Genomic DNA, 22,912 nt, shown 5'->3' with positions numbered 1-22,912 from the left:
GCCACTTATTTTATTACTAATAACAACACTTATAAAAACTTTAAACATGTTTAAAGAGGCTCTCATACCCTATGAATATCAGAACTGTAAAGTCCCAGTGAAAGCCCCTGCCAAAACTGTGTGAAAACCAACTCTTGACAAATGCTTTCATACAGTTTACATCCATCTGTTCAACAGAGCTCAGCAATGAAATAATTACTCATTGGTCAAGTGGATAGAGCAATTGCAAAAAACCAAAAATACTTCAGTAATGCTAGAAATTGTGTCTCCACTTCACCTGCTCAATTTAAAAGCCTACTGCTATCACAAGAAAAAGTGGCTATCTTGGCATTTGCATTCATGTACCTTTTCTAATGGATTTTGTGTTACTTCAGGGAAAAATTACTAGGGCAAAATAGCAAGAGGAATTATCTTTTTACAGCAGTTAAATTATTTAGAAACTGGAACTGATTCTCAATATTTATTTTGCAAAGTGAAAAAGAAACTTTTTAAAATGGGCAAACATAGCCATTCCCAAAGAGACCCCTGCCAACAACTAAAGTGAGGGGAAGGAACAAATCCCATGGAACAGCAGCCACCAAAAATAGCTGAGAAAACTCCTTGTGTTGCAGGTTCAGCCCTCACTGTCTTGCTTTCTTCCACACTACACGGGATTTCACAAAAAAGCATTAATGACACAAGTTCAGAAGCTGATTACGGTGAAGACACTTCTGAGGCTGCTGTAGACCCCACTGAGTTGCTTAACACAAAGGATGGTCACTTAAAGACTTGATGAGTTTATTTTTAGCTGTAACTTTTGAGTGACCAGTAGTTGGACTGAAGATGTTAAAATACTAGAACAGAAATTATGTGTATCAGTTTTCCACACTTACACAGCAGAAAAGGTTAGTTTTAAAGATGAGCATTAGAGATTTGCTTGATGATGCAACAGTTTCTGGCTCTGAAACTGCTTTCAAGCACCACCCATTTGATAAGTCAATAGCCTGAAAATATTAGCAAGGTTATAAATTCCAGGTAAGTGTAAATGAAGCTACAGACAGGATTTTGCTTTTCTTCTTGTGGCTATATCATGAAAAAAAGGAACTGAGCAAATAAACATTTGATAACAAATTAGGCAATTTTTCTTTTTTAAGCAGACCACAAGAGCACCCTGCTTCTCAGCTAGGCAGTTGTAGTTGCTCTGTAGTAAGGCCTAATTCCATCACACAGAAAACTGCAAATCACAGTGTATCACCTGGATCACACCACTGACTACTTGATCCATCAGCAACTTACAGACATCCATTAAATGCCTTCAAAACACCATGAGGAATCATAAATTGTATCTTTCAGTTTCCTTTTGAAAAAGTGACTCTACTGGTTGTGGCTGGGATGGGATTAATTTCCTTCATAGTAGCCTATAATGGTGATATGTTTTAGTTTTGTGATGAAAACAGCATTCATAACACAGGGCTGTTTTACTGCTGAAAAGTACTTACAACAGTGTCAATGCCTTCTGTATTTCTCATTCTGCCATCCCAGTGAATAGCTTGCAAAACAGACTGGGAGGAGACACATCCAGGACAGCTGATTCCAGCTAATTAAAGGGATATCCCATACTAAAATACCATATGACATCATGCTCAGCAGTAAAAGCTGGGGAAAGTTACCAGTACATGTGAAGAAGCCCTGCTTGCCTGGAAATGATGGATCGCCTGCATGCCAACTGGAAGGATCATATGCATCCTTTATTTTGCTTTGCTTGTTCATACAGCTTTTGCTTAACCTAGTGAACTGTCTGTATCTCAAACCACAAGCTTTCATACTTTTAGCCTTCCAGCTGCCTTCCCCACCCTACTGGGCTGTGTAGGGCTTAGCTGCCTGCTGGGATTAAGACAGAACAGGGGTGTTGATAAAGTTTCAAGCTGTACCCAACTTACATTTAGGAACAACACATTGAAAAATACCTGCTGTCCAGTACTTACTATAATATGCAACAGCCTCACCACAATAAGAGCAGCTACTCCACCACTCAAATATTAATCTTTCTACAGAATGTGCAACTATACTTACTGGTGATTCAATATCCTCCAGAAGTAATACTGAGCACCGCTCACACTGCAGGAGAGTCTGGGCTCGATGCATAATTTTCTTGACAATTTTCTCTAAGTCAGTCTGTTCCTCAAAGAGGTCATTCACTACTTCCAGTAAAGCCTGTATACAAGGACAGAAAACTCTTGTATTGGTTGTAGAATTAATAAATACATGGGACATTGCAAAGGAGGCATCATATCTAGGATTGATTTTAATATGAGTAATCCATTGAAATCTTCATTCAAATAAAGTTCTTAATGATTATGGCAGCAAAATTGAAGTGAGAGTATCTGAAGAAAGAAAGAAGTATTTCTTAGCTCACACCTGGGCACAGTCTAACTCTTAGCAAACAATGCAAATCTTTCAAACTATTTCATTTTGTTCCAAAACTGAAGCAATGGCTTTAATGCAATGCACTATGGACTGAGTTGCTTGATTTTATATATTGAATTTGCTAGGACATTTAAACTCCATTTTATTCTCTTATTACACATTTTGCATGTTCAAAGCTGGAAAGGAAAAACCCACATCAATACTTCCATATTCCAACAGCAGTCTGATCCAGTCCTCACCACTAACATGTCTGTAAAATACAGTGCCTTAAAATGAAGGGTCTCCTCTCTCATTTCATCAACTTAAAAAAAATACAGGCCATGTTCTTTCTTCCCATGGGCCCAAAGAAGCTTGCTCCTTCCTTTATTCTCATTTAGGGCACTGACACTAAAGAACATCAATATAGGTAAGCATATAAACTGTAGTGGTCTTAGCTCTTCTAACATAGTGGTCATCAGCGAAATGTTGGTCACAGTCGCTGGAAGTTGCCACCATTAAGGTCTGGCTTCATAGGGAAGGCACAGTATGGGCTTGTCCACCCCTTGGTATTTGCCAACTAACTTCAGCCATGGACTAGGCAAAGTTAAATACCACCAATAGGTCAGAAATACATTTATGTACAGGCTACCACATAGCTGTCCAACAGCAGTGATATTTTAAAAAAAAGAATTTGAAAAAAAGAATCTGTATCTCCAATTTACTAGAATTTACCATTTTCTAATGAAGAATGAGAATGTCCCTAACACTTTTCTGCTGCATAACTCTCTCAGAAGATTAAATGCGGACTCCTCAGAAGTCTGTAGTGCTCCCTGCAGTCTGGAAATCTGCAGCAAAATTTAAGTCTGTGTAGTCAGACAATTATTTAATTGAACATCAAAAAAACCACAAAAAACCCCAAAAGTACCTACCTACCAACCAACCAACCAAACTTTGGCAGAAAATCTTTTTTTTCCCCCAAGTCTCCTCCAAATCTCTTCCCTAAAATATGATAGTATGTTGTCAGACCTGGACAGAAGACAAGCTCAGATGCCTCATGACCCTTAAGTATAAAGGTCATTAGAAAGGGCTATTGTTATTTTTTAAAGTAGTGGAAAGCATTAGTTTTCATACATGAAAGCACCAAAATCACGAATATAAAAATGCCAGAGCTCAACATACAGACCCAGACCACTGTAGTTACCCCTACCTTGTGAAGGAAGAATAGGTTCAACACTACCAGAGGTATTTCTACTGAAGTTTTGGACATGTGATCCAAGCTAACAAAAATATAATTTCCTGTCATTGCAGAAAGGATGATAAAAAGAAGCCAACCATTATTAAAAACCCCTCAAAATTACCATTTTGTTTCTTCAAAAAAATAAAAGACCTCTCTGACAAGACAATGACATGGGAGCTCAGCATTATTTTCATTTCAGAGCCTTCTGTCCCGATGCATGCATGGCATCAGAAATCATGAGTATGTATTCTATACAGACACGTACTCTCAAAACCCTTCACACAGAGGGGTTTTTTTCTTGCTCAATTTTATAAAGATACATCCACATTATTTGCACATGAACTGAATATTAAAAATTCAGGCTGGGAAAGGCTTGAGATTAGTAGAGTTTTATGAGAGCTTGAATCTCTGCCAAAGTAACACTTTCTCTCCTGCACCATCTGTGCCACAAATGCAGTTGTTTCAGCACTACGGAACGTGGAACTGACATCAGGAAACAGCAGCCACCACTACAAGCGTACTTCCCTCCCACACTCTCTTCTTGCTGCCTCAGTCAAGATGGGCATCTTTTGAAAATACAGTTTTTCAAATAAAACACAGTTAAAACTGTCTGCTTAGCAAACATGTACACATAGCTGGAACCTGCAAGAACAAAAAATAAAAGTTTGCTATTGGTCCACGACACATTTTGCACTTACCCTGCTTCTGTCGTATTCCTTCCTTGAAGCTGCAAATAGCTGGGCATTGGATATGGCAATCCCACAGAAAGGGAGATACATCTGCATCACCTGGTACGGAAAGAAACTCACAGTCATTAAAAACAAATGCAATTATCAAGAGCAATTTCTTACTAGGAAAGAGACCTAAATTTAGAGGACACATTACAGGAAGGTCTCAGCTCACTCTTCAGCAGAGTACTGAACACAGAATTATCATGGGCAAGGCACATCAGATGGGTGGAAAGAGATCAAACGTCTAGGAAAGAACAAACACAATTAAGTTCACAGATCCCAGAAGAGAGGGTCTTCCATAATTTCTCTGGGAAACTGTGGATTCTCCACTTTATAAAATGCCTTCTGAAGACTACTTTAAATTACTGTAGACATTACAGCTTACCTAGAAAAATATTCTTTATTTCTCTGGACTGCTTTTTTATTCTGAGCTCAAGAAGCAAGCTCAAGTCACTGATGCCATGAAGATTTTTGCCTTTTCTTTTATACCCCTGTTATACCTTTTTACAACTTCTGTATTCCCAGTGCTTTTTGCCTACATTCTTGGACTTGTTTGTCAAGCTAAGAGACTACACATTTTAGAAGCTTTGTAGCTAGGGATCAGTGTGCCCCATACCCCAAGGTCCTCTCCAGAACACATTCTGTAAACCAAGATAGAACCATCCAGGGGAAGGTTCCTTAGGGAGAGGGGCTCATTCGAGCCTCTCATTGGGGAATCTTTGATAGATATGTTAATTAGTAAAACCTATAATGTTATACCCAATGTTGGGGACACAGATAGACTCGGCAGGGTGCATCTCGATGCATATGACCTGGACGTGTACACCTAAGGATCCTTAAAATAAATACCAAGGTAAAATCCCTTTTCCGCTTCTAACCGTGTATGACTCTTGATTTTAAGACCAGGAAAAGGCATCATCACATTCCTGTTGAGGAATTCTATATCTAGAGGATATAGATTTTGAGAACACCAGCACAGTGGAACACAGCACATTCTACACCCTTAGTCAGAAAACTGATTGTCTTCTCAAAGAAGGTTAAAAAAAAAAAAGTTTAAAGAACATGCTTGAAAAACTAGGCCTTAATGCATCATCATACATTAAAAAAGACTGAAAAGGAGGGTCTGAGAACATAGTTTGAGGCGCCCAAGATCACTTTAGGTTGGCTGTGTGAAGCTAGTGAACTAGACCAGTCAAATAGTTGAATACCTGTAGGACTGGCACTTCACACGGATAACAATGGATCAAAGTCCAAACCCAGCACTTTTAAGCCACATACTGGTAACAAGTCTGTAACATACTGCCACTGCTGAGTGGTTCCCAGGCAGAGGTCTGAGACTTTTAGTAAATTTTACAGCTGCTGAATAGCCCTAACATTTGCAAAGCCAGTGGGAGTTAAGGCACTTTGCTGTTTACAGAGCCAAAAGAATGCTGCAGCAGCGAACCTTCCTTCTCTTTGGTCTGTCTGTCTGTTGTAAGAAATCCTGTCTGTGACAAATTCTGGCATTAAGAGAGTGGCATTTGTCTTTGAAATTCTCTTTAATTAGAAAAACACTGCTCACCCAGAGACGTGGGCTATTGAAACTATTTGAGGAAAGAACCCAGAAGAACAGAAACAGCAGCAGCTGCTGTTATACTTTATCTGCCTTGAACACCCCAAGGGTTACATACCTACTTAGTCTGTGTTTGAGTAATGATGAGCCTTTGGAAATGATCTTCCGATCCTCTGAATTTTGTACCTTTACAGCTGGCACTCTGTCACAGTAACTGCAGACTTTAAGGGTGCACACCTATACAGCTAATTTGGAAGCACCCTACTGTCATCCTCTTCCCTTCACTATTGCCTCCAAAGGAAAATTACATACTTTAGACTCTACAAACACTCATCTTTTCGAAGAGGGAGTAATTAAAGTATCCAACTCTCACACCAGATCTACAGGACAGAGTACACAAAATGAAAAATAAAGTAAGAGTGTAAAAAATTGGTAAGGGGGATTAATTTTTTTAATGGTCAGAGTTTCTCTGAGAGAATATTGCATATTTCAGTTTAGTTTTTATTTCCAAATGAAACAAAAAAACCCATCTATATTTTCTTGTAATAGTACTGAAAACCACAAGTAAGACATCAGAGCAGAAAATGTTAACTTGAGAAAAATCTGGTCTTCAGTGAAATTTTGAACATCATGGTGAGACTGGATACATTTTTACTTAATAAGTAAATACTAGTATTTATTGTCCCCACGATATCTCTATTCTCTATTCCCAAAATTAATGTCACCCTGTGACAAGCACACGAGAAGCTTATGAACCTTCAGGCATCACAAAACCAGCTAGCAAAAATGTCTTTTTAGCGAGAAAAAATTACAGTATTGCAATATTGAAAACCACTGCTCTCTGGAACCCAAACTCCAAGGCACTGGCTCTATACAGAAATTAACATTCATAAAACACTGTTTTATGAAATGTTAAGAGTCTGGAAAGCCACTGACACACATCACTCTTTTCACCACTCAAACTAATTGTGTAAAGTGCAGCACAATTAAGAAAGACACCAAGTTGTTTAAGAAAACCAGTAAAAGAAATTAATAAATGTCAACAACTATGAAGAAAAAAACCAAGAAAAACCTGTCAGGTAGAGAGGAATCACTCAGTGGTTCAATTATTCCTGGTTACCTAAGAAAGGTCGACGAAACAAAAGCCTACTCTAGTTCCTCTTTAGTACTGTCTGAATGGTAAAAGTGACTTTTCTCTAAACCACTTTTGGCAAATTGTAATACAGCACCAAGTACACAAAGAATGAATGAGTTTCTAATGGTAGCTGAATTTTAAATAAGACTTTTTTAATCAAAATTGCTCAATGGGATAGAAAGCAGTTATTGCATTATTATTTCAGATTACAGATTTAAATCTGCAGTATTACGACTATTTTACAAGCACCTCTAAGATGTTTATGCTATGACTGTGGACACTCCATACAAATATGGAATAACGTAATATTCAGCTCTTCTCTGCCTGAGCCACATACTGTAAGGAGCTGGTGTTTTTATGCCAGATTCACATTTTAGGGATTTTCCCTCCAAAGAGAATGTAAAAAGTTGAGGAAATGGCACATAACACCACGAGACAGACACATCCTTTTCCCCATTCCTTTTAAGTGACAGATAACTAATTACTAATTTCCTGTGCTCCAAGGTAAAAACTGGCCCAAAAGCTGAGCATGCCACATCCTTCCATTACACCAATGCACAAAGTATTTGTGTGGAACTCATAGAAAAACATGCAATATACCCTTCTGAAATATATAAAATAAATTCCTTTGTTAAACTGGCTATTAAAAAAATTAGTTTTGAAGCAAAATGGAATATATCTGAAAGAGAATTTCCTCCCACATCTATTTTGAATTAATTAAAGGAAAAGATTCTGCAGATTTATTAAAGTGATTTTCTAAGAAAGCAAATAGGCAGAATTAAAAAGAAAAACAAAACCAGCTTTAACAGATGTGCCTCATTAAATTATTTTGTCTAATAGGATTAGTTGCAATGATTCATCACAGTACTGTGTGACATATTGACAAACACATCAGTGAGTATGTAATAGTACATTTTATAAAAATGGTGTTTAGGCTGAGTAACAACCTAATGAATGTGCTGAGATGTTGAAAGAGACTAGTTTTTGTTGGTTTTTTCATGACAACTATAAAGCATTCAGATACAGTAACTGAAGGTTAACAGGTTTCTATTGTGAATTACTTGAACATTCAGGGTCCAGGTGATCTGGCCCAGTTTCTCTTACTTAACCCTCCAATAAGTATCCTTGGGTAGCAGCTACACTCACCTCACAAATTCACAGCAGCATACAAAAGCTAAAAAGCTGTGCTCACAAACTGTTCAATATTTTATCAGGGCAGGAAACCTATGAAAAGAAGTAGTAGTAATGGGCACTTTCAAGAGCTCACTTTTTTTTTTTTTTAAATTCTATTATTTCATTATTGCATGTTAGGAGTATTAAAACACAACTACCAAGGGAAAAACCAGTATAATTGCAAGAAGTTTTAGTATTCAGTTATGTAACTACTTACATTTTCAGCTAGGTCTTGACCACGACATATCTTTACTTCAAAACTACACCAGTAAGATCAAATGACTGCCTTGACCATAGTCACTTTTGGCTTCCTACAGGATATATTCCCATTGCTGTAGTATCTCCACACGTCTCCAAACTTGTATCCCCAAAATTAGACAAATTAGACCTTCAAACCCACAACAAGAACTGACGCAGGAGCTTAATATTTGGAAGTATAAAGCATTTCCAGATTCTGCAATATTAACTACTACGACAAGTAAGCTACAAACTGTGCTTGTTAGTGGATACTTTTTCTTATGGCATCAGTTCAGAAACAGCAGTGCTCCCTCAGAATTTTAAAGGGCAGTCTTCCATATGTTTTCTCTCCATAATCACAGTTTTACAGGCCAAAAGTTCCACACCTGATTATACAGTTGTTTGGGTGCGTCAGCACCTGGACACCTACACTAGAGCAGCACAATGTCTTGAGATGTGACACTGATTTTCCTTTCATCTGGCTTTTCATAGATGATGAGACATAGAATACATGTTAATAAAATGCTTCTTAGAAATTCCTGAACTTCTTACCAGTTCCTCTGAACTGCTAAAAATGAGGGTTTCTTCTCATGAGCTGGGTTTGGATTTCGCAGTAACTTCAGACATAATACAAATCTTTTTATCCTCAGAAACAAGGAGACCTATGGCCAAGCTCTTTCTGACAATGCCTGTCATCAAGAGATACCACCTTTCCCTTCACTGCACAGGCTGGGGATGAGGGTTCTTATGGAACCTGCAAACTCTTCCCTTGCTGCGTAAGAAAAACCCCTCCTGGTTCAGCTGCAAAAGAAGGGTATTTTCTAGAATTGTGCACCTCACAGGAAGTAACTTTTGAAATTTTCCCTAATGAGAGGAAGGTATAAAAGCAACAAAGTTGCATGCGTGCAGACCTGCAATGCAGAAAGTTATTAGCTAATGGTGAGAAACAGCCAGTGCTGCAATGGCAACACACTGCAGAGGTAAAATGTGAGCTTCACGCTTGCTGGCTGGAAAGCAGCCCTGACTTCAGCTTCAGCAAATGCAGTGACATTTACCCTGCTTCCTCCGCATGCGGCTTTGCCCTCACTGAGCCTTCTTGGAGAGCACACGCTGCTGTAACAATCCAATATAGTCTAACTCACGGCTTCTGGCATACTCCAAGCACCCCCTGCCTGTGGTCAGAAAAGAAAACATTTCTGATGTCTGACGGAAGAAAGAAGCCTCTCAGTAATGCTTTTGTACTCACTCTGGCACAAACTCCAGGTTGAGCTCTCAGCAAATGCCTGTCTGGTTCAGTTGTTTTCTTTAGTGGCCACAGGAGCCACTTCTCTTTACACAGCTTGCTTGGTGAGCCTGTGGGGAAAGGAGCTAGTACAGCCTTCCTAGAAAGAGAAAAGAAGTCCTTTCAAAGCAAATGTTTTTGCTATATCTTAAAGTGATAGATGTTTTGTGGACCTACTTGAAACCAAATCAGGAAAGCCAGCTGCCCTTTGAAACATTTCCTAATGTGTTCAAAATAGGTTCAGAGAGTGAAATATTCTACTGAATTCTGAAAGCAACAAACCAAATTCAATTGCAAAATGGTTAAGCACAAGCGTTCATCCAAATTCCATTACCTCCTGCCAGCTGTGCAAGGTCTGGCTATCCGCGCATCTGCTAAAATCTAATTGTCATCTAAGTTCACAATTCTCAGAAATATTTACCAAAATGATTTTTCCACCCCAAGCATGGAAAGAACAATTGGTTGGTAAAAACACTCCATGAATTGTGGGCACCCAAATAGGGTACATAGCTTCTGCTTGTAGGAGTGAACCTGCAGAGGCTCCTGGGCCAGTCTTCTACTGCCTTTTTTTTTTTTTTTTAAAAGTTCCTATTTGCATGTGGTTATTAATGCAGTACCGAAAAAAAGCGCTAATGCTTGCAAACATGCAGCAGCACCTCTGCCCTATAAAGCTCACTGTCTAACTCTGGAAGCTTTTGGTGTCTGTAAACAGCCTGAAAAGGACCACGGGAGCAATCCTTCAGCTCTGACTCTGTACTTGTCTGCCTCATAGAATTACTGACACACATTCAAACGAGATAACTGCGTCACCAGACAGATTACAAAACACGTCTCTGGTAGGAGCAGACTTATTACAGCTTTAAAACCCGACTCCTATGTAGGCCACCGTCCTCACAAGCCATGGCACTGGGAGACTGCTGCATGCAGGACCAAGGGGCAGGAAAGGGTGGGAGTGCTCAACCTCTGACTTTTTGGCAGGCCCCACCACTACCCCCTGATTGCTCAACATAACCTCATCTTCTCTCTTTTCTGCTATGCAGAAACTTTAAACTGGGAAAACAAATGAACACGTTGAACTTGGTTTACAATAACACACTTGTAAAACTGTTTATACAGTCAGAACACATCAACTAATCTTTTTTTTTTCTGGCAAGTATTTGAACATTTCTTGACCCAGTAACTTTACAGCTAGATATTATCCGTAACTCCCTTCACTAGCAGCGGCTGAAGCTCAAAAATCTAAACAAGCCATGCTGAATTATACTGTCAAACAAACAAAAACATTGGAAGTGGCTATTAAAGCTATTTTTAACAATATTTGGTAAGACACAACATTTTAACATTGCATTAAATTTAGCACTCAGCATAAAGTGAAAAGGAGAATAATTGTACTGTGAATTTCCTTACAGCACCTCATTTTAAATGCTGTTGCCCCAAATGAATCTGAAATATGAAAGCATTTCTGCTAAAGTCTAGAAAGCCAAAAATAAATATATGTAAAATGGCTACTATTCTAGGATCCAATCATCTGATCTTCTACATGCAAAATCCAGCTATTTTCACTGGAAATGTCTCCATATCTTACACAAATCTGAATTAGTGATGCCCACTAAAAAGCCCCATCCCAGCAAACACGTCAAACTGCTACTCGGTTATTCAACATGTGATATAAAGCCAGGATTTCCAGAAGGGAAAATGAGGACAAGAGGAGGAAAAAAGTTACACAAGAATAACAGTGTTTCTATTAAAATCAGAAGTGTATGAACTGAAGAAGAGCAGAGGTAGCACATAAGGAGCATCACCATGCCAGTGCAAGCACCTACAAGGCCAATGCCTGGCATCAGCACTCAGTCCCTGGGCTTCAGCAAATGCACATAAAGCTATTAAGCAAGGAAAACTCAGCTTGCAGGCAGCCAAAGGAAGGCTGCAAAGTTACAGTAGTATGATTAAACCAGTGAACCAACATGTTTCCACATCATAAACATACTAACAGCCATGGAGATCCTCACTGCAAGGGCTACTGAGGACTCCCAGATCTGGATGGTGGAGATATGTGCTATGTCTGTGGGACCACCTGCAGCTAGAAGGCCATTAAATCAACCCAACAGCTATTAATGATGTTTCTTTATCAACTCTAGAGTTTCCATCCATTGGATATTGGCAGGGCTTTGTAGCAAAGTCTTATAGAGAAATGCTAAGCAGCTTTTATTAGTTCATCTGAAATAAGAGGGATAAGAAGCATCACAAAAGGTCATGAATCCTCTAAACCACAACTCCTACTCATGAATAAACTTCCTCTCCTTCAAAGGATGAAGGTCAGCTACATATGAAATATCCAAATTATATCATCATCTTAAAAAAAAAAAAATCAAGCTGAGATGATTCACAGAGGACATTTCACCTGTGTAAAGCTTTCCAGAGAGACCAAGAGGGGCTGTTACTGCCTGGCTGCTCTGCTCTGCCCTGTTTGAAGAAGAGTCACTAGAGGCCAGCCCCCAGGCACACGAGCCTGCAGCTGTTATGTAAGGCAGGCAGTTCTGCAGTGCCTAAATCTCAGTGTCTCAGAGCACTTTGGCAGACCATGAACAAAGTTTTACAGCAGCAATGTCAGGTTGTAATTTTTATCTAGAGACAGCAAAACTGAGCCAAAGAAAAATTAACTGATTTATCTGAGGAGAGGAAAAAGGTCACAAAGAAAGATTTTGTCAAAATTTTGGAACTCCTGGCTCCCACTATGCTTGAATCAGTGGAACCAGCCAGTTCAAAGACACTGTTGTAAAAACTTTATAAATGTCACTGCATGAGATGGGAAGATCCTGGTATTGGCAAAGTGAGCGCTGTGAAGACTGATACTACCAATGCTAAAAACAGGAATTGCAGATCAGAACTTTAAATTGGCACTGGAAAATTAATAAGTATCACCTCAAAGTTGATCTTTCCTCCAACACAATTGCAGACTTTGATCTTACCATTTCAAGTTGCACTTATCTGACTGCTTGCAGACAATATACATAATAATTGACCATGCTAATTGAATGGTATTGAAACCAAGAGATAAATTCCATATGCATCCATACAATGAGAATGTCATCTTCAAGTCACAATTCTACTTACAACTCAGTTACCAACTCCCAGTTCTTGCTCATGATGAGGAATAGATTTATTCATTTACTTCCTGCTGCAGACCATAAATATTAGAATACACAAACTGAAAACTACTTCTAATTCTTGACTTAGCCATAACTGAATGAAGATGCCTTCGTTCACTTTTTGTCTGAATTAAAATCTTCTCTTTAAAGCCACAGTGCAGGCACAGGACCAGAATCACAAACTGGCTGAGACTGGCTGGGACCTTTGGAGGTCACCTGGTCCAACACTCTGTGCTCAAGCAGGACCACCTAAAGCTTTTTGCTTAGGACTGTGTCTAGACAGCTTTTGAATACCTCCAAGGATGATGACTTCACAACCTCTCTGAGCAACTTGTCGGTCTCTCGCACAGTAAAAACGTGTTTCTTGACTTTCAGACAAGAGTTTCCCATGTTTATGTGTACGTTCATTGCCTCTTGTCCTGTAACTGGGCACCACTGAAAAGAGCCTGGCTATGCCATCTTTGTATCCTACCATCCCCTATTTATGCATAGTGATGAGATCCACCCATGAGCATTCTCTTCTTTGCTAAACAGTCCCAGCTCCCTAAGCCTTTCCTCACAGGGGAGAAGCTTCAGATCCTTAACCCTCTTTCTGTACCTCTATTAGACTCTGTCCAGTACATCCATGGACATACTTGTACTGGGAAGCCCAAAACTGGACGTTGTTGAGTCATGAGTGAAACTTAATACTGCTGTTGCATGAATCCTGTGTGCAGTTTAACAAAAAAAAAATTTAGCTCATTTATATATAACAGTCAGCACTGAGATCCCAGTGATATTAATAAGTTTTTATTCAGGTTCTTCTCTCCCATAGTTCAAGATGTGTTTTCTGATTTTTCTGTTCTGATTACTTGAACAGTAGCCTTTTTTTCATATTGGACTTTGTTTAAGAGAGAGTGTTTCTGGCAGAACTTACTGCAGAAGCCTGATCCTTTGCCATGCTGAGCTTCTCTTTCATCAAGGTGGGCATTTTTGCCTGACTAAAGTAGCCAATGTCAGCAAAATCCTTCCTGCTAACTGAAACTCCAACTGGAACACAAAAGCCTGAATCTAACACATTAACCAACCAGGTTACATTGTGCCTGGTGTGAATAAGTTCAGCTTACCCAACTTCTCACTGTCTGCAGCATCAGTTCCAGGGGGATGGAAAGGGTTGGTTCTTTTCCACTAGAAAAAAAATGTGAAGCAAGTTTTCTTAAGTGAGATGCATCATTTGGTGACAGCTTAAAAGAAAGCCAGGAAGTCAACACACCAACTGTATTCCCTTACACTACTGCTTGTCAAACAAAGCATCTCTAGTGTTTCTTAGGCTACAAAAACTTTACCCTCAAACAGAAAAAAATCTTCAACTGAGTGGAAATATGCCACAAAGGACAACAAATAGCATAAGTGACCCTTCCTTTCATCACATCATTTTATATCTCTCTTCCAACCAGGATGCATCTGTACCTTGACCCTTTCTTCCATAATACATAGAAGCATCACAACACAACACAATCACACCGTATTTTTTATATCCTTACATTATTTTGTTTTCTGCTCAACATTGTAAAATTTGCCAGTAGTGTTCTACACTTGCCTACTTTGAATTTATGTATATTTAGTGACTAATATTGTACTGAATGTCATGGTATTTCATGCTGGTGATACCTGTCTACTCTTCATATATTTCTACAGAGAGTCACTCTTGCTCCTTTTTCCACTGTTTAAGGTGAAAAATAATGCAGTGTATTTTCAATGTATCATTTTTATTCATAATTTTTTTCTTAGAAATGCAATGTTTCTGAAAAAGCACAGAATCTTCTTCTAGCAGAATTGATTATACAACTTGACACGTGCCGTTATTTGAATCTCATTATACAAATTAGGTAATCTGAATTGATAATCAATTATAGCATTTCCAGACCTGATTAAAAGCACTTCTAACATATACTGTAATTTGTACTCCTTACATTATGATGATGTTTCACATGAGGAAGTAAGGGAATAAACCCTACAAACCTTTGCCTTTAAGAAAACAGCTCAAACCCTCATGTTGAGTTCGTATCTGAGGAAGAAAAAAAGCACTGTACAGTAATAATATCTTTAGAACAGTTACTATGTAAAGTGACAGAGAATTTGCTGGAAGGAAACTTATCTATAAATCTCGACAGTCATTCTTAGTGGTTTGAGGTTGGCAACTACTAAATTGGTGACAAATGAAAAGTAACCTGATTCCAAGACCTAGAGTAACTTCTGAAACAAGGAAGAAAAAGGCTAATTTTTATTTGTTTCAAATGAAATGAGATTTTGAAAGACCTTCACAAAGTACAGAAAAATTCCTGAACTGCTTTCTTAACAAAGCTATTTACAGAAAAGTGTGTTGAGCAATTATGTATTACCTCTCCTTCATTATGAGCACAGTTTAAAGAAACAATAGCAGAAAAGTAGCTGAGCTAAATAGTGCCCTGATCTACATCACTGTGAGACTGCAGTTATACCTCTGACATCTTAATTTGTATTTACATGGCTGTAATTTACAGAATTTCGTTGTCTTTAAAAATGTGGAAAGGTGGGTGATGCCTCAGGCCATTTTTAATCAGCTCTGGCTGTACCAATTTCACAGAAGGCAGACTGATGTTAAATTTTTTTTACCCTTTCCTAGGAGATGTCAGTCAGAAGAAGCTGAGCATAAAAACTGACAGAATTTCTGTGGAACCAGGTAATTTTTAATACAGCCTGAATGGTTTGACACTCCCTGCTTTTTCTATAATGCTATTCTATGTCTACCAGGACATCCAAATATCACATTTTACTGGTTAGTCCATGCACAAGAATGCGCCAATAGAAAAAGGAAATGAGGTTATAATCTCTGCACAGAACTTTGACACTAAGCAAGAAAAATATATGGTACCTTATGATAAGACCTAACCCCAAAATTTTAGAGAAAGTGATCCAAACTTGTGCTTCAATTTTCTTTCTTTACTTCACTACAAAAATAGGAAAAAGAAGACGTATGGCAAAAAAGATTGCCCAACAAATAGTAACATGTGTAACTTAGGAAGATAAACAATGATTCAATCTGCAGTGTTGAAAACCTACCAGTTCTAGGATGCAAATGTGCTTTCATATGACAAAGGGTTCACTTACTTCTGTCTTTAGTTATAAAAATAACTTAAATCCTGTTTGGAAACTCAGTTGTTTTGCTGAGAACTCTCACCTGGCATCAGGACTCAGGTACCCCCTTTCAGCTTAAGTTAAGCCTCGAAAGGATACATTTTGCCAGACCAGTTAAAACTAAATGAGACATATTCTTGAACTAAAAGCTCCTTTTTTCTTTTCTTTTAATTCTCTCCAAAACCAGCACCTTATCCTAAGTGCTATTTTGGTACTTGTTGATTTCTTCATTACACCCTCCATTAACTCTGCAACCAAGGAGGTCAATATCATTAACTGTTTCCACTTTCAGCTCATGAAATTTTAAAAAGAAAATGAAATAATAATTTGGATATTTCCTTAATTCCTTAGAACTTACGTGTTCTAAAACAATGATTTACAGAAAGCAGCTTTGACACACATTTGTGTATGCTAATTGAAATCGTGATAATTAACTCAGTAAATTAGTGGGTTTCAAAACTGCCTTTTGAGCATGACTGACCAACAAAGTACTGGGAGAAGCATTGGATTCCATATTACTGCACCTTTGAGTTTTAAGTCTGGGTGGGCTTCAGCACCCTGACTTGAAAAATTTATTTTCTGTGCTGCAGACTTCAAGGGGCTGATGAAAATGTGTGGGCTGGTTTGGATGTGAGCCATGCTTTTTCCACACATCATTGTGTCTCCTGCACTAATGACTCACACCTGCACATGCTGCTATCTGATTTCTAGACAAAGTTATTTATAAACTGGAACAGCAGTACTGAATTCTGGTGGTGTAACTATTCCAGTCATTATTTACCTAAAGCACTTGTCTGTGAAGCACAGACAATTTGGGGACACTGAGTTCGCTCGTCTTTGTGGAGCCATGAAAACTGGATGCAGCTTCTCCCTGATAAAACCCACACTGCAATTTTATCTTGCAGACTTCTGTGGATTTCATGTGGTAACACACTACTTTTCACATGGCTGCAAGATAAGCACAGGTTTCCAAGATCACACACACAGGAAAAAACCATCCTATCTTCTCTCACAGCAGCTACTGGAATTATTTCCTAAAGCCGATTTTTATACTTGGAGACTTGCCTGTTGCAAACATTAAAAAAGGAAAAAAAAAAGTATTTTATTCAAGCAAAAATTCGGTTGCCCCAAGCTTATGATTACAGTCTTGCCTGCAGTGTCTCACTCAGAAAAGTCCAGGAAAGTATTTAAACCTTCACATTACAGTCTCTGCCTTCAGACACTCTTCCCCAGTGCTCAGGCTTTTGCTAGCTATGATTGTAGAAGCATCAGCATTTGGGAGCAATTACATATCACTTTCTCCTTCTTCTGCAAGTGGCCATATAGTGTTTTTACTACAGCTTCAGATGAGGCCATTTGTTGTCCTTTCTTTCTTTGGGGCAACTTCGTGAAGAGCAAAGAAGAAGAACAGTTCAGAACAACTGCCTAAATGATCTCTCAGTGAAAAGAGAAACATACAATGGGTTACATCCTCAGAGAGATAAAACAGTCATCTGCTGCAGTGTAAATTTTCCAAGATGTTAATCTCATGCCTAGTAAACACACAGCATCCTGCCCCTTAATGCTGAAGATCACATCGTGTTTTGAATCTCGGATTGAAGTGATTGTGTAGCGAAACAAAGCTCCATTTAAACAAAAAACCAAAACAACAAACTAAGGCTTTATACAGAAAATCAGGTATGTAAGCAAGCCTGTTCCACTTACTTATAGACATGCATTTTGCTTGGAAGCAACACAAGGTTCTTCCACTCATATACTTGCATATACTTCTCACTGTGTGCCTCAGAAGAAAAACTGTCAGGTATCAATATTAATATGGCTGTTGAACTGCACACTGGAGAGCATTTGATTTCAGGTAGCTGAGTTGTGTTCAGAAATCAATATGCTGCTGTCTTCCTTGGTGCAAATTTACTGATGTTAAGGGTTTGCTTCTGCCTATGTTATTAACAGTTCAATATAGGGCCAAATCATTTTAAACTTTTACAGATCGCTTAGCAAAATAAGGCTTTGCTTCCAGTTAAGTACTATCATAGTTAATTAACCTTTATGTAGTATCATAGTTAATTTAACTTGATGCTGTAGTACCAGGGGTTAAAACATGTCACAAACTCAGTAAGGATATTGTGACTTTAAGCTGCAGAAATAATAGGGAAAAAAGGTTTCCTTTCATCATACAGGCAATCCTCCCCTCATAGATACTTTACTAAAAAGTACAAGAATAGAACAGTGTTCTTTGACTTGATTACTGTTTGAGTAGGTTTGCTCATTTTTGTCTCCATAATTTTGGACTGCACAAGTTGACATTAATCAAGCAATGAATACTCACCAAGGCAAGGCTGACTGATCAGGGAAGTGCCCTGGGTCATACACCCCTGCTTCTTACAGCTGAGTAGAAGTACAACAAAAAAATTCAAACTCAGCTTACTGCACATTTGTCCACATTTTCTCTCCTTCTGCTTTTATTCCTTTCCATGAGTTTAAATATTTTCCCAGTGTCCAGTGTTTCTTATCTGCTTAAGAAACTATCATTCTTAGTTTAGATTATCTTTTGATATACATTCAATCTTGTTGCAGTTCTTATACCCACTCGTTTTTCCATCTTTTCTGTCTTCTTTTTCAGTTTATTCTCTTCTCAAAATTATTATTTTCAACTTCATCTCTGCTTATGAAGCAACTAATTTATCTAATGCTTCTAAAAGAAAAAATGTCTTTGTTTTAATTTGTTAGATATGTTTTTCTTAATAGTAAGACATTTACTACTTCCATAAGGAAAGTATTTTCTTTATTCATGGAACTAGAACAGCCTAAGAAAGAAAGGGTGAGTTCCGCAGGCTGCTTGTCAATTGTCCTATGAAATACTATACAGTCATGTGAATGGGATTTGTTCTTGCTACTTTTCCATGACAAAAGTTTTACCAGTACGTATGTCATGGTGAATTTTATGATATTTTTAAGGAACTGAACTCAAAGCATACATTGATTTCACTGAAAAAGACCAATAGATGGTGCAGTGCTATCAAATCCAAAGAATCAAAAAGCTCTATATCTTTATACAAATTGCCTGAGGCATTTTATAAATAAAGAGCTTGCTGCAAAGACTTTCTCGATTCTGAAAACAGAACATTTTTAATTTGTAACCATAAATCTGATTTCATATGCTGAGGTAAAAAATAAGAACAAAACCAACCTAACAAAAAATCCAGGGAAAAAAAAAAAAACCAAAAGACCTGGGAAAAAAATCAACAAAAAACCCCCTACACACACTTTCCCAAACTCCTGTTTTTCACAGCAGCTGGTCAGACATGGAAACAAACAGCCTTTTCTGGCATTGGCATTGCCCCTCCTTCCTTCCCCATCTATCCATTTTTACCCCTGTGCAGATTCACAGAAAGCCAAGAACTACATCCATAGTGATAAGGGAAAGGAGGCTCCAGAGCACAGGAGTATTTCTGACTTTATTTGCAGCTTTCATGCATGTGGCTGGCAGGCAACCTCTGCACCACCAGCAGTGTCACACGATCTCGCTGGTGGCTGAGCAGTGCTAGTTGTGCAGAGCAGCACACAGGGCCCTACATGCACTACAGGGCATATTGCTGCTCACCTGCAACAGGAGCTGCAAACAAATCCAGCCTAAAAGCCTGGAGTGCCTTTATACACTCTCCCCAGACTGACCTGGCAGGTCACAGTCCCTCACTGCTCTAAGGGACTGTCCTTAATCACTTGTGTAGAGCAGCTTTACTTCTCTCCAAATACTCAGCTGTCTACTCAACAATTACACTCAGTTCTTCATTTCCTTTAAACAAATTCAACAATTTTCCTCATGATAGTTGCACTTAAGCTGCCTTCAATGTCACCATCTCACTTGGAATATAATCAGCATACATTTGTTTTCTCTTGTAAATGGAAGAGAAGATTAGGTCCAGTAGCCAGGACACATGGAAGTAAACAGAGTGTTGTGGTTTCTTTCTCAGCTCTGACAGTGACCTGGAGGGTTACTGCAAGCCATTGCTTCTAAATGAACAACAGTAGAAGATTTCAAAGTACCATGAAATTACCACAAAAGTAAAAAGAGCAAAACGTTTTCATTTCCTAAGCAATCTTCATTGAAAACCAGGTTTTTCCCCTGCTCCCATATCACTATGAAAGTTTTTTAGAAATAAATTTGTAAGAACAGTGAATTTCTTCCTGTTCCCCAAGCAGCTCTTTTCTTTCTCCCAGTTTCTCTGTACTGAGGAACAGCCAAGGCACTGGACAGGCATTGTTTGTTTTCTGTGTTAGTTACCAGTGTGGGTTGCAGACTCTGACTTCAGCGGTGCCAGACCTTCTCCTTGTCCTGCAGCTGAGAAAGCACATCAATATTTCCCTTCTCTGGGACTCTTGAGTAGCAGTGACACTGCTCTTAGGTCTCCTTGGGAGGAGACATCTCTGTAAAGTTATACTGTGTTCAGATGTTAGCAGATGGGAAATGTGCCATAAAGTCAAAGGAAACCGAAACCATGAATTTCTGTGCCAGAATGTGGCAGTGTCCAGTCCAGTGGACAAGCATTCTTGTCCAAGACTTCCACAGTCATCCTGCAGGCATGTGATTCACGTGATGACAAATGTCACACTTCCTAACTAAAAAGGCTCATTACCAACAGCTACACTAGAGCTACCAGACTGACTGCAATAAATACACAAATACACATGAAGCTTCATTTTGAATATAAAAATCAATTTCCCGCTGATATGTTCAGTACCCATTTACATTCTTCAAAAAAAACCCCACCTAAGCTGCACTTGAATTTATAAGTAATTTGTATTTATGGAAACAATCTTTCCCTCCCCACACACTGTGTGAAGGCAGACAATGGCAATGGTATCACATTAATAAAATCGGTAGCAACCTGGTACTTTTCATGTTCCCGTAAGTGCAAAACAAATGTCAAAGGTAGCAACCAGTCATTTTATACTTTTTGGATTTCTGAAGGCAAAAATCAGGTCATGAATGGTTACCACAAAAACTTCTGCAATTTTTAGAAATGCATGGCGAAACTTCAAATACATCAATTGGGACTGGACTTGTTCCATTGAGGAGATATTTCTGATCATGAGAAAATTAAACAGGTACAGATTTAATATTTATATTTTGATAGAAGTACTGAATTTTACACACTGATTTAGGCCCATTTACACACTCTTTTCAGGCCCATTTAGCACAATTGTGACTGCCAGGTTGGTGTCATTAAAAGGACAACTAGACTAAAGAAGTAGATACTGCTTTGAAGCAATGTTATTTTATATAATGAGTGTATTAAGTCTCATGTTGAGCTCTAAGTGCTAACCCTCTCTGAGTCAGCCTTCAGATAAAAACTTTCTTCTCATCTTACTACTGCTCCCTTGTATATGCCCACAAACCCCTCTTATTTCTGCTTGTACAGGCACACACCACGTAAGTTTCTCTGTTTTGCGCTGTGACAAGTGCACGTCAGTTTGGGGACATTTGCTGGCTTGAGCCTAATATTCCATAAAGGAGTCTAATTGCTTCACATGGCTATCAACAAAGAGCCCAGCAATTAAAGCCACTGACTTTAAGGTTTAGCCCAACACTTGAAATGATAACATGCACATTAATAATGCACTTACTATTCCATTGAGCAATGTGAAATGAAGAACACTCTCTTGCTGTGTCCAGATCTGGGCACCTCAGCACAAGAGAAGCATGGAATTCCTGGAGCAGGTCTAGCAGAGGGATTCAATGATTAGGAGACTGGAGCACCACTCTTACAAGAAAAGGCTGACGGAGCTGGGCCTGTTCAGCCTCAAGAAGAGACGACTGAGAGGGGACCTAATCAGTGTCTATGAGTATCTGAAGGCTCTTCTCAGTAGTGCCAGCAACAGGAGAAAATGCAATGGGCAGAAAACTGATTCACGGGAAGTTGCACGTGGATATGAGGAAGAATTTTTTTACTGTGTAGCCTTTTGAACATACAGAAGTTGTTATAAAACCAAAAGATTTTTTGCCACCACTTTTGTTCAGTGTTTGAATGAGAAGAGACACATGATGAGTTCTACCAAATAGCAAATCTATTGAGACTTTTACCTCCGTCACAAATGCTTCCATCTGCACGAGGCATAAGGGGAAAACAGATGCTAGCAAAAGCATAGCAACAGGATAAAAGGGAATATGCTGAAGGAAGACAACACTGCTTGTTGCAAAAGTGGTGATGCAGCTGTTGAAGTAGAAGAAAAACGAGAGATGTAGAATGAGCCATAAACTAGCAAGCAGAATGACAAAGTTCTGAAGAAGCAATTAAAGGAAAAAAATACTTTTTTAAACCACATGAATTAGTGTTGGGCTTTTCATAGCAGCCAAGCTGTGTACATCCCAGCTCACAGCCAAGTGTCAAGAATTCCTTTCCAGAACTTTAGTGTGCAATAGCCTGACAAAGAAAATATTTTCAAAAACAGTTTGAGAAAAAAAATAATTTGAATACACTAAAAGAAAAAAGGCAAAATTCAAAGGAGTTTCTTCTTGAGAAAAAAAAAAAAAAAACAAAAACCCATTCACCTTAAACATCTAAAATGTGATAAAGCTATTAAGTCACTGAAAAAATATTCTGTCAGAAAATGTTCAGCCACTTTCAGCATGTAACAAAAGAAAAGGTTGTTCAAATTTTAATAATTGATGATACTGCTAGACTGAAGCACCAATACATGCAGAGATGCTGGATAACTTTATGGATGAACGGGGAGACAGCTACTGAGTGCAAGCCATTCCTTGGATCAGGCAGCCATAAGACTATTTTTGAGTGATGATACCTGTAGTACACTTCAAGTCTCTTCATCTTGTCAACCTCAGAAGAACACTGAAAAGTGGGAGACAAATAAGTTCT

General features: G+C 38.6%; 1 protein-coding gene and 1 long non-coding RNA gene across 5 annotated transcripts in view; one reads left to right on the top strand and one right to left on the bottom strand.

Moving 5' to 3' along the window:
* Positions 1–22,912, bottom strand: part of PDE11A (phosphodiesterase 11A) — a 115,435-nt gene that overhangs the window by 67,041 nt on the left and 25,482 nt on the right. Inside the window, exons 2-4 of one of the 3 annotated variants that reach the window (XM_032113903.1) lie at positions 13,988–14,048; positions 4,321–4,410; positions 2,053–2,193 (exon numbers count right to left, since the gene is read on the bottom strand). In XM_032113903.1, coding sequence (XP_031969794.1) covers positions 2,053–2,193; positions 4,321–4,410; positions 13,988–14,048 — 292 coding nt within the window. Of the gene's footprint in view, positions 1–2,052; positions 2,194–4,320; positions 4,411–9,696; positions 9,795–13,987; positions 14,049–22,912 lie in introns of those variants that run through there. The other 2 variants (XM_032113904.1, XM_032113902.1) reach the window with 2 other exon arrangements.
* LOC116446310 overlaps positions 1–22,912 on the top strand; it is a 108,142-nt gene that overhangs the window by 62,086 nt on the left and 23,144 nt on the right. For both annotated transcript variants that reach the window (XR_004241131.1, XR_004241130.1), the window contains exon 3: positions 15,526–15,582. This is a non-coding gene — a long non-coding RNA (uncharacterized LOC116446310). The remainder of the gene's footprint in view (positions 1–15,525; positions 15,583–22,912) is intronic.

This window comes from Corvus moneduloides, chromosome 7 (genome assembly GCF_009650955.1).
Source record: "Corvus moneduloides isolate bCorMon1 chromosome 7, bCorMon1.pri, whole genome shotgun sequence".
NCBI classification, from domain to species: domain Eukaryota; kingdom Metazoa; phylum Chordata; class Aves; order Passeriformes; family Corvidae; genus Corvus; species Corvus moneduloides.
Note: the sequence above shows the minus strand (reverse complement) of the source record. Positions and strands in the feature narration are given on the sequence as shown.